Here is a 12492-nt window from a genome sequence, read left to right on the forward strand (position 1 = left end):
CGGTGGCGGCTGTCGGCACCTCGGTGGCTAGATCGTCTTCTCCGGTGAGGGGTTCTAGAGTCTAGGGTTAGGATTTGGTGCAGATGGGGGTTATTTATATCCATCCATTTTTTATCTGGACCGTCCATCATGTTTGATCTAGACCGTCCGATCGCAATTAAATTGGGAGCGAATCTATACCGTTCATCACGATCCAATCTGGACCGTCCATCGCGATTCATTCTAGGTTGTCCGATCGCGTTTGAATTTGGCCGTTCGATTGTATTTTGAAGGGAGTGCATCCTGGCCGTCCGTGCGTGCGGGAACGAACCTCAGCCGTTCGATCGCGCGTACGCGGATCGCCCACGTGGCCCCCCCGCGTCAGTGCTTCTGCCATTTAGCGCGTCCTTGTTGGTCAGGGCTGCTGACTCAGCGTCTGATATGGTGAAACTACCCAAAATTGCATTTTGACCCTTATTTTCTGATTTTTCTTTCAAAAATATCCCATGAACCTAAATTTTCACCCTTTTTTTTCCAAAATTATTTTCAATTAAATCATCCTTACATTTTATTCTATTTTTTACTCTAAATTAAATAAAAAATACAATAATACAAAATAAAATAATAAAAATTTATATTTATAAATTTTTAATCACCAAAAAGAAAATTATGGGTGTTACAATGTGTTGGTAAAGAAACAAATCAATAGTGTATATAATGTAATTTTAGGGTTTATAATCAAATTAAAAATTATAAGATATAACAAATTCTATGTATTTTATCCCCTAAATATGAAATAAACCTCAGTAATCATTTTAAAAATTTTGAGAAATTATTTTTCAATAATGAGAAGATGGGAAGATAGGATTTATTAATTATTTTGTTATGTTTAATATATACATATACTTTAAAAATAAGGTTACGGGAATGTACATTCTAAAAAAATAAATAAAAATAAAAAAAATTAACAAAAGGCAAATAACTGAGCATTTTAGGACGACTTTCACTAACTTTTAAAGGGAGTCTGGGTGATAAACTTATTCACAACCCTCTTGTTGATCGGTATCTGGATCATGATCCTCTTGATCTGAAATAATTAATGAAATGGTGAGCTACACTAACTCAGTAAGAATATCACATTACTCACTGATATAGAAACTGAAGGTTGCTAAAAATCATAAAAAAAAACCAATTGAGCTCTTGATTTAAGTAAATTTATTTATTATAAGGAAAACTATTTATTACATATATTTAACGGCACGAAATTTCTAAAATCGACCTATAAAAACAATAACTCAAATAACATTCCAACCTCATATTCAAGTAAGTAAGAACAATAATTTTTCCTTTTTATTTACCTACTGGTATCTCTGTGAGCCCAAATGGATGTTATGTGTGAACCTATATCCAACATTGTCAACAAACCGGTCGTTTCCATACCCCGTCCAATATGAGTGCAAAAAATATCATCCCTCAATATCTCGTCCGGTATAAGGGTGAATTAGTTCGTCCTCATACCTGTCCGGTATAAGCACCAAAAATATCATTCATCGATACCCCGTCCGATATGAGCCAACGTTCACGGTAGGATTTTCTATATATCCAATATGTCCACCATCTGCCAGAATATCCAGTAAAGCTATCATTCATTAATTCACATGATCAAATAATTTTATGTTTACATATTAATTACAAATTTCACAAATCAATCGTAAATCATGCAAGACAAGCAATATATATATCAAGGAAGCACAATTAAATTATTTAACTATTCTAGTATATCATCATGTATTTAAAGCTGTAAATTCAATAATCAGTTAAATAGGACAATAAATAAATGACTAACCGATTTTCGGCTCTATTGATAATTAGTAATTATTCTCAAAATTTTCTAAATTACACAAAATACGATATTACCAATTATTAAACTTTAATTCCATAACAGAGAATTATGTGAGAGATTCTTACCCGAATCGGTGTTCGAAACAGTGAACTTTCTACTGCACCTAATGGCAAACCCTGAATGTTTTGAATTTTCCTGCGAAGATTAAAACACGCTTCGCGTACCTAAAAAATATCTTAAAAAATTCAAAATCGGTGTTAAAAATCTTTTCCAGCTAATTTTAAAATTTTAGCACAATGACACTGTCGTGCTTTGACAACGGCACCGGCGCCCGCGGTGGTAGTTTGCCTCAACCTCGCTGTTTTCGATTAGTTTTGCCCTGTTTCGACCGGTTTTATACTCATCACTGCGAGAAAACACGTTAGGGGCCTTGGTTAGCCCAAAAAAGTCAAAACACGAAAACCTACCGGTGGTGAGATTTTCTAGTACGGCGGCTCTGCCAGTTCACCTTCGCGGCTGGCCATTTTTCTTCGGTCAACCTGTATAAAATAGAACAGTGAACACAATGGTAAAAAAATTGAACAAAATAGGAAATGAAAAAGGGCTCATCGGATGAGGTTTTGGGTTTTGCTCGCAATAGCGTTGTTGGACTTTGCTTACAATTTTCGGCTCACCTGCCATTCATTTTGCTCTGATTTTTTCATGGGCATGCTTGGAATTAAATTTCAAGCGGATAGGAGAATTTTTACCTTTTTTGGCGGTCGCAGGTGGCTCCGGCGTGGCAGTCGGCTCCCTTTTTCGGCGACTGGTTCTTCTTCTCCGGCCGGAGGTTAGCGGCTAGAGTTTAGGTTCGATTTGGTGTAAAATATTTATACCTGTCTCGCTTAAATTTGGACCGTTCGCATTTGATCTCGACCGTCTGATCGTATTTAAAGAGAAAATAAATCTGGATTATTCATCGCGATTTGATCTCGACCATCCGATCACGTTTAAAGAGAAAATGAATTTGGACTGTTCATTGTATTTAATCGCGACCGTCCGATCACGCCTGATAAGGGAACGGATTTGTACCGTCCACACATGCGTGGATCGCCAGCGTGGCCTCCCACGTGGCATCATTTAGCGTGCCTTGCCACGCTGCACGCTCCGGTTCATCGGGGCTGTTGACTGGGCAGTCCTACATGGTGCAATTTTTTTTAATTGTATTCTGACCTCCAGTTTTTGATTTTTCTTTCAAAAACACTATCCGAACCAAAATTTTCACTCCTTTTTATCAAAATTGTTTTCAATTTCGTTCTCAACCTATTTTGTTTTTCCATAATTCACATCAAATTAAATTTTATTAATTTTAAAATTAGATTTTCATACATTTTTAAAATTTTAAAATTAGTCTCGGGCCAAATTCTTGGCCTGGGTATTACAACTCCCCCCCCCCCCCCTCCCCCCTTAAAAGAAATTTGGTACCTCAAATTTGTCTCTCTCTCACTTAATCAAACAATTGGGAATACTAGACTCTGAAGTCTTATTCTAGCTCTCATATTGCCTCTCTTTGTGTGTGATTCTGCTATAGGACCTTAACGAAAGAAATTTTTCGGTTGCGGAGTACTCTACTCTTTCAGTCCACAATGCCCATCGGTACCTCCTCATAGGACATATTCTTCTGGAGTGAAAGGGGCTCGTGGCCTAAGATGTTAGAAGGGTTCAAGTTGTACTTGCGTAGCATGGATACAAGAAACACATTATGAACTCTAAATAGTTCTGGAGGTAGTGTCAGTCTGTAGGCGGCAGTACCAATTATGTTTAAGATTTCAAATGGCCCAATAAACCAAAAATTTAGTTTCTCCCTCTTGCCAAACCTATTGATTTCCTTGAAATGAGTGATCTTAAGGAACACTCGATCACCTTTCTCAAATTCCAAAACCCTCCTCTCGGTGTCTGCATAGCTCTTCTGTCTACTCTAAGTCGTTTGGATATTCTTTCTGATCTTAACTATTTTGGCTTTGAGTCGAACAATTTTTTATTACCCACATTTTCCTAAAAGATCGGCAATCTGCATGGACGACCATATAACACCTTATACGAAGCCATGTTGATACTTGTTTGGTATATGTTATTGTAGGTGAACTCAATTAAGGGTAAATAATCATCTCAATGGCCCCCAAAGTCAAGAAAACAAGCTCGGAGTATATCCTCAAGTGTACAGATCATCCTTTCTTATTGTCCATTGGTTTAATGGTGGAATGATGTACTAAGAGATAGTTTTGTTCTCATAGCTTACTGAAAACTAGACCAAAATCGAGAATTGAACCTGGGTTCCCTATCAGATACTACTGTCACTGACACTTCATGTAACCTGACTATTTTTCATATATACATTATTGCTATCTTACCTAAAAGGACGATCATCTTAATGGCCAGAAAGTGAGAGGACTTGGTGAGCTGGTCAATAATTACCTAAATGACATCATGTCCCGAGCGTGCCCTAGGTAATCCGGTTACAAAGTCCATTGTGATATGTTTCCATTTCTACTCAGAATTGGTAATGGCTGAAGTAGTCCGCCTGGGTGTTGATGCTCCACCTTGACCTGTTGACACACTAAATACTTGAAAACAAAGTTGGTCACCTCTTTTTTCATCCCGTTTCACAAAAATCAAGGTTGCATATTTTGATACATCTTGGTGCTTCTGGGATGTATGACAAACTTTGAGTTATGAGTCTCTATCATGATGTCCCTTTTCAGCTTACTGTCATATAAAACACATACTCTGTCCTGAAATCTGAGTTACTCATCGGCAGAGACTCGAAATTCTGAATTTACTTCATATTTTATATCTTTTCTAAGGGCTGCTAGGGTGGAATCAACATATTGGACTTCCTTTATTCTCTAGATCAACTCAAGTTGAACAGTTAGGTAGGTCAAACATGTAACTCTCTTCATGTCCTAAAGTCGTACATGTTGTGCGGCCCCTATTACCCTAGATTCTAAAACCATTAGGTGAGCTAATATACCTGGACTTTTTATGCTGAGTGCGTCGACTACCATGTTGCCCTTACACGGGTGATACAAAATGTTGTAATCGTAGTTGTGAGGAGTTCTATCTATCGTCTTTGACACATTTTGATATCCTTTTAAGTGAATATGTATTTCAAGTTCTCATGGTTGGTATAGATATAAAAAGTCTCCTGATATAAATAATGACGCCAAGTCTTTAAGGCGTGGATAATCGTGGCAAGTTTTAAGCCGTGAGTGGGGTAGTTTTTCTCGTGACTCTTTAACTATCTGGACCCATAGGCTATGACATTTTCATGCTGCATCAAAACACAACCTAATCCTAGGTAGGAGACATCATTATAAACTGTATATCAACATGTCCCACTCGGCAAGGCCAATACATGTGCAATAGTCAACTATTTCTTTAGTTCTGAAAAGTTCATTTCACAGTTCTCATTCAACTCAAACTTGACGTTTTGCTGTGTGAGCCGAGTTAAAGGAGCAGTTATGATAGAAAATCATTCTACGAACCTGTGGTAATAACCTGCAATTCCTAGAAAGCTATAAATATTCTTGACCGAGATCAATTTCTCCCAACCAAACACTGCCTCAACTTTTTTTAAGTTCATTGACACTTCATCCCTTGATATGATGTGTCCTAGGAAGGTAGTTTGCTCCAGTCAGAACTCACACTTACTCAACTTTGCATATAAGTTTTTTTCTCTAAAAACTTGCAAAACCTGAGTTAGATGGTGAGTATGTTCCTCTCTATTTTTTGAATAAAACATGATATCATTGATAAATACAATGATGAACTAATCTAGAAATTGTCTGAAAATCCTGTTCATCAAATCCATAAAGATGGCTGGTGCGTTGGTTAGTCTAAATGCAACTAGGAACTCATAGTGTTCATATCTGGTTCGGAAAGCTATTTTGAGAATGTCTTCTGCTTTAATGTTTACCTAATGGTAACCTGAACGCAAATCTATTTTGGAGAAGATATGGGCACCCTGCAACTGATCAAAAATGTCATCGATCTTGGGGATGAGGCACTTGTTTTTTATCGTGACCATGTTCAGTCCCCTATAGTCAATATATAACCTTAACATCCCATCCTAATTCCTTACAAATGTGACTCCAGCACCCCAAAGGGACATATTATGCTGGATGAATCCACTGTCCTACAATTTCTTGATCTATTTCCTCAACTGTTTTATCTCTACATGACTCATGTAGTAAGGAAAAACTAAGATAAGCTGCGTGCCAAGCTGAAGGTCTATGGTGAACTCAACTTTTCTGTTCACTGGTAGTATGAGAAGTTCATTAAAAAAAATATTTGGGAAGTCTCGGACTACTGGGATATCTTGAATACAAATTTCTTTCTTAAGTTTTTCCAGTGTAGAGAAAACAACCGAGTTAAAGCGCCTGTAATAAGGAAACTATTATGAGGGAATAATATTCAAAACTTTTATTAGTTTGTAAATGACTCTTCGTTAGGAGGTTTAAATTTAATTTTTCTCGTGGAAACAATCCACGGTAGCTTGATACGTCGCTAACCAGTTCATTCTTGAAAATACATCAGGGTCCCCCGTATCAATCTCTATCAGTTCCATCATGGGTGAAACTAAGTATCGTGGAAGAGGGGCCAGATGTTGCTGGGGAGGAACTAGATGGCCTTGTAACAGTACTTGATGATATAGTGGGGGCTCCGAATTATATTGTGATGATGTCGGATAATACGACAGAGGAGTAGGGTTGCATCGATGTAGCGTTAGACATTTCGTTATAGGGGTGGCTCATATTGTGGAAGTGGTAGAGGGTCAGATAGTTCATTCCTCTCTTCCTTGGCCTATTAGGTAGAGATTAGTCTCTTTAAAATCTCGAATAGTCGATCGATATCCTCTCGAAGAAACCTGTCTCGGGCTGCCCTATTCAGCAAGGGACCTCATCTCTCTGTGTCCTTGTACTTATTTTTCATAAAGAAGGGTTGGACGATAATTCGTATTTGGTGTTTTTAAGTCTTTGTGTAAGGAATAGTTCCGAGGAATACGGCTCTGATACCAACTGTAAAGGCCCAGAACTTAAAAAGGTAATAAGATTATAAATTAAATGTGGAAGCGAAATAATAGAGTTTAGAGTTTACATTTATTACATAATAATTTAGAATGTCCAATAGAGATACGAGAATATTCATTCTAAAAGAATAAACGAAAATCAAATAAATAAATAAAAAATAAATAACTGAACATTCTAGGACGACCTTCACTAGTTTCTGAAGGGAGTCTGAGTGGTGAACTTATAACCCTCTTGTTGATCGAAATCTGGGTCCTGATTTTCTTAATCTGAAATAGTTAATGAAATGGTGAGCTACACTAACCAGTAAGAATATCACACTACTAACTGATACAGAAACTAAAGGTTAGTAAAAATAATAAAAATAACTAATTGAGCTCTTGATTTAAGTAAATTTCTTTATCATAAGGAAAATAATTTATTACATATATTTATTGTTGCAAGATTTCTAAAATTAACCTATAAAGACAATTACTCAAATAATATTCCAAGCTCATATTCAAGTGAGTAAGAACAATAATTTTTTCTTTTTATTTGCCTACTAGTATCCCTATGGGCCCATAGGGATGTCCCACTATGCGTGAATCCATATCCAACATTGTCAACAAACCGGTTGTCCCCATACACCGTCCGGTATGAGCATCAAAAATATTATCCCTTAATATTCCATCTGGTATGAGAGTGAATCGAGTCGTTCCCATACCCCGTCCGGTATGAGCGCCAAAAATACCATTTATCGATACCCCGTCCGGTATAAGGCAACGTTCACGGTAGAGTTTCTTATGTACCCGGTCCATCCACCATCTTTTAGGATATTCAGTAAGGCTATCATTCATTAATTCATATGACCAAATAAATTTTTGTTTGCATATTAATTACCAATTTCACAAATCAACTGTAAATTACACAAGACAAGTAATATATATATCAAGGAAACATAATTGAATCATTTAACTATTCTAGTATATCATCATGTATTTAAATCTATAAATTCAACAATCAGTTAAATAGGACAACAAATAAATGACTAACCGATTTCCAGCTCCATTGGTAACTTGTAATTATTCTTAAAGTTTTCTAAATTACACAATATACTATATTATTTATTATTAAGCTTCAATTCCATAATAGAGAATTATGTGAGAGATTCTTATCCGAATCGGTGTTCGAAATACCAAACTTTCTATTGCGCTTACTGGCAGTTCCTAAGTTTCCTAAATTTTCTTGGAGATTAAAATACGTTTCACGTACCTAAAAATACCATAAAAATCCAAAATTGGTGTCAAAAATTTTTTTCATTCAATTTTAGAATTCCAGCATGGTGTCACTGCCATGTTGCGGTGACAGACTGCCGCTACCTCAGCCTAATCGTTTTGGGCCAGTTTTGGCCAGTTTGACCGGTTTTATATCCATTTCTACGAGAAAACACATTAGAGGGTCTCTATTGGCAAAAAAAAAAAGTAAAAAAAATAGAAATCTACTAGCGGCGGAATTTTATGGTGCAGCAGCTCCGTCAGCTCACCTTTATGGCTGGACTTTTTCTTTAGTCAACCTGTAAAAAACAGAATGGTGAACATAATGGTGGAAAAATCGCACAAAACAAGAAATGAAAAGGGGCTCATCGGAGAAGATTTCGAGTTTTGCCCGTAGTTTTCGGCCCATCTACTGTTCATTTTGCTCCGATTTGGCTGTGGGGGTGCTCAGAATCAAATTCTGAGCGGATAGGAGAATTTTTACATTCTTGTAGTCGGAGATGGCTCCAACGCGGCGTTGGGCAGCGGTCGGCTCCCTTCTCTAGCGATTGGTTCTTCTTCTCCGGCAGGAGGCTGGTGGATAGGGTTTGGGTTTGGTGTAATGCAAAATATTTATACCCGTCTTGCTTAAATCTGGACCGTTTATCACGTTTGATCTTGACCATCCCATCGTGAATAAAGAAAAAATGAATCTGGACCGTTCATTGCGATTTGATCTCGACCGTCCGATCACATTTAAAGAAGAAATGAATATGGACCGTTCATCGCGTTTAATCGCGACTGTCCAATTGCGTCTTTTGAGGGAATGGATCTGGACCGTCCACATGCACAGGAACGCTTCTGAACCGTCTGATCGCGGGACACGCAAATCGCTAGTGTGGCCTCCCGCGTGGCACCGAGTCAGCGTGTCTTGCCACGTGGTGCACTCAGGTTCGTCGTGGTTGCTGACTGGGTGGTCCTACGTGATGCAATTTTTTTTGTTGTGTTCTGACTCTTAATTTTCGATTTTTCTTTTAAAAACATAATCCGACCCCAAATTTTTACTATTTTTTCCTAAAATTATTTTCAATTTCGTTCTCAAACTATTTTTTTTTCATAATTCACATAAAATTAAATTTTTATATATTTTTTAAAATTTAAAATTAATCCCGGACCAAATTCCATGATCAAGTATTACAAACACCATGAACAAATAGCTCCATTTTTTTGGAACATAATCTTAACCATTTTAACGATTTAGGATCAGTTGTAAATTATTTATTGACTTGTAAATATTTTGTATATGGATGACACTCATTTGGCGCCTTCATATCAATATATTTTTTATACTTTTATCTCAAAAAATAATTTAGATAAAAAAATAAATGAGAGAATGAAGAAATCTTTAAAAAAATTTAATAAGATAACAATAAAGCACATCATGTGAACTCTTACTTTGCATACTCCAAATTAATCATATCATTTTCAGTATTTAATAAATCTACCATCTTTAAACAATTAGTAGGTGAGGCACTAATTTTCCTCATGCATTTAAAATAGATTTAAAGCTATTGCTTCGACAATCCTTGTTGAAGACATTAAACTCCAACCAACCTTCAAAATATGATTCAAACCCATTTCCCCTTGATGCTTTTAGCTTCAAATGGAACGAAATATACACATATACATATATATATATATGTATATTCTTTTTTTTGGAGCTGAAAACTGCAGAAAAGCAAAATTATTGATAGAGAATTTAATTTAATTTTTTTTAAAAAAAAAAAGAAAAGAGAAGAGAAAAAAGTGTTAATTACATGAATTAGATGAAGCATTACAAGGTCCATTAAGAGGCAAAATGTGAAGCAAAATTAAATTCTAATGAGCTGCATCTTCTTCCTCACAGAATTTGGTGTATGCCTTGGAGTCCATAAGAGATTCTAATTCTGATGGATTGTTAGGCTTCACCTTGATCATCCATCCTTCTTCATATGGACTTGAATTGATCTTTTATCAACCATGCATAAAACTTATTTATGTTAGAAAGAAACTGAAAATTATTGTGAAATTCATTTTGTAAGTTTTACTACGAGATGATAAAAATTAAATTTATATAAAATCAGATAAATTTTGAACTATATTGTTTCAATTTCATATAGATTTTTATTTTCTAATTAAGAAATGTATAATTTATCAATGAATTTCATGTTAATTTTGAATTTTTTTTGTTCAAACACAGACTTAACTCAGTTACAGTAGAAATTCTTCTTCTAAGATATAACGTAATATAGCCATTCTATTTGGAATTAAACAGTAACAAATTTAATTTAAATTATTATTTGTATGATACCATTATTAAAAATATTAATTTAATTTTTAGGAGCAGTAATATTTTGACTAATCAATAACAAGTTTGTGTGAGTATAATTTTGAATAACTATATGTAGATTTTTCCTTAAAAACATGTATTATATTATATGCAGATTTTAGTTTAACTTTTGCCAAAAAAAAAAAAATACTTTTAATTTTTGTCATTTTCTAAAAAAAAAATATTTTTCTTAAAATTCATGATGGAATTTAAAATAAATCTTTATAATTTCATATGGTTAATTTTGTTGTATTATTCCAATAATTTTTACATTATCTCTTAGTAGAAGCAAATGTATAATCAATACATAGTCCAAGTCTCGAGTTTATAGACGAATTTTTCACCATTTATTTGTTTCAAGTACTAATTTGAGATTTTGAAATAAATTACTAATAACTTTTGTGAAATTCATTTAAAAAATTTTATATTAAAATAATAAATTTAGTCTGATAATGATTAATAGAAAATACAGAATATAATTTTCCCAAAAAGATAAGAGAAAAGAAGAAGAATTACCAGGGCAGGTGAGCCAGTAAGTGTTTGGTTGACCTCCACAACTTCACCAGAAACTGGAGAATTAACATCACTTGTTGCTTTCACACTTTCTACTGCTCCAAAGCTGCTTCCTTTGCTAACTGAAGTACCTGTTTCTGGCAGCTCCACGAACACAACTTCCCCTAAATGCTCCTGCAAATTCCATTAAACCCACAATTTAGTATTGATCAATAAACATACCCACCATCGAAATGGTTGGTATATCTAATATATAAAGTTGTATTTAAATGAACCTGAGCATGATGGGTGATGCCAATGGTAGCCACTGAACCTTCATGTTTCACCCACTCATGTGAAGCTGCATATTTCAGACCCTCCAACACTGCAACAACCATAAATTAACACGTATACCCATTTGTGTATATACATATACACACTCAAATTATATCTATATCTGGTAGAAGAGAGAGAGAGAGAGAGAGAGAGAGAGTACCAGTAGAGAAGGACCTGGAGAGAGAGAAGGGAGAGGAGAGATGGTGAGATTTTGAGGCAACAGAGGAGAGTTTAAGGGCATTAGCGGTGGAGGAAGCCCAAATTCTGAGTGCCATTTTTCTTTTTGTTTTTCTTCTCCTCCACCAAAAGCTGCTGCCACAGACTATGTCAATACTCTCTATATATTTCTTGCCTTTGGTTTTATCTTTGATGTATGGTAGGCAACGAAAGCCTCATCCTAATATTATCAACCTACTTAACCCTCACTTTCTTTTTCATTTATATTTGTATATATATATATTATATTATATTATGTATTCCTATTTTCAAGTCATATATATATATATAACACACATTAACATCTTACATTATCTCTTTCCATATTCCAAACTAATACTCATCTTAAGCAAAAAAAACTAATTAAGTAATTATGAGATGAGCCGTATGGTAAAGAGAATGAGTCCACGGCTATGTGGATTTGAGACTTCTTTTTGTTTTAATTTTTATAATGTAATTTGATATTTTAAATTTTAAAACAATTATTAGATTAAATGAAACCGGAGTATGAATACATATATATATATATATATATATATACATTTTATTTGTTGAATTGGGAATTGATTCAGACATTTCCTAATCATTATTTTTTAGCCTTTAATTATCCAATTCTAATGCCATTTGGTCCAGTACAAAATTGTAAATCCAAGACAACAAAGAACTAAGCTATAACGCTTTGCCCATATAATAATTTTTTAATATAATTATTCAATAATTTATATACGTATAACCAGTAATTCCTACATGTTATAAAAAATTATTTCATATAATAATTATTTATTTAAATTTTTTAAATATTAAAATAATATGTAAATGCGATAATATTATTATGTAATTAATTTTTAGATGATTATAAACTTTAAAATTATGCACTAGACATAAACTTCTAACAGCTGTTTTTTTTTTCTTTCATTACAAATCAAGATATGATATATATATATATATATATTTTTATAT

At 34.5% G+C, this 12492-nt stretch overlaps 1 protein-coding gene across 1 annotated transcript; it reads right to left on the reverse strand.

The window, feature by feature from the left end:
- Positions 1-9849: 9849 nt before the first annotated feature.
- On the reverse strand, positions 9850-11676 carry LOC110811414 (Single hybrid motif superfamily protein). The gene is made up of 4 exons (XM_022037912.2): positions 11477-11676; positions 11277-11365; positions 11005-11175; positions 9850-10127 (listed from the first exon to the last, which is right to left on the reverse strand). The coding sequence occupies exons 1-4, from the start codon at positions 11589-11591 to the stop codon at positions 9999-10001; spliced, it is 504 nt and encodes a 167-aa protein (XP_021893604.2). The 5' UTR covers positions 11592-11676; the 3' UTR covers positions 9850-9998.
- Positions 11677-12492: the final 816 nt, after the last annotated feature.

Source organism: Carica papaya, chromosome 3, assembly GCF_054855325.1.
Source record: "Carica papaya isolate Zhongbai chromosome 3, ASM5485532v1, whole genome shotgun sequence".
NCBI lineage: Eukaryota > Viridiplantae > Streptophyta > Magnoliopsida > Brassicales > Caricaceae > Carica > Carica papaya.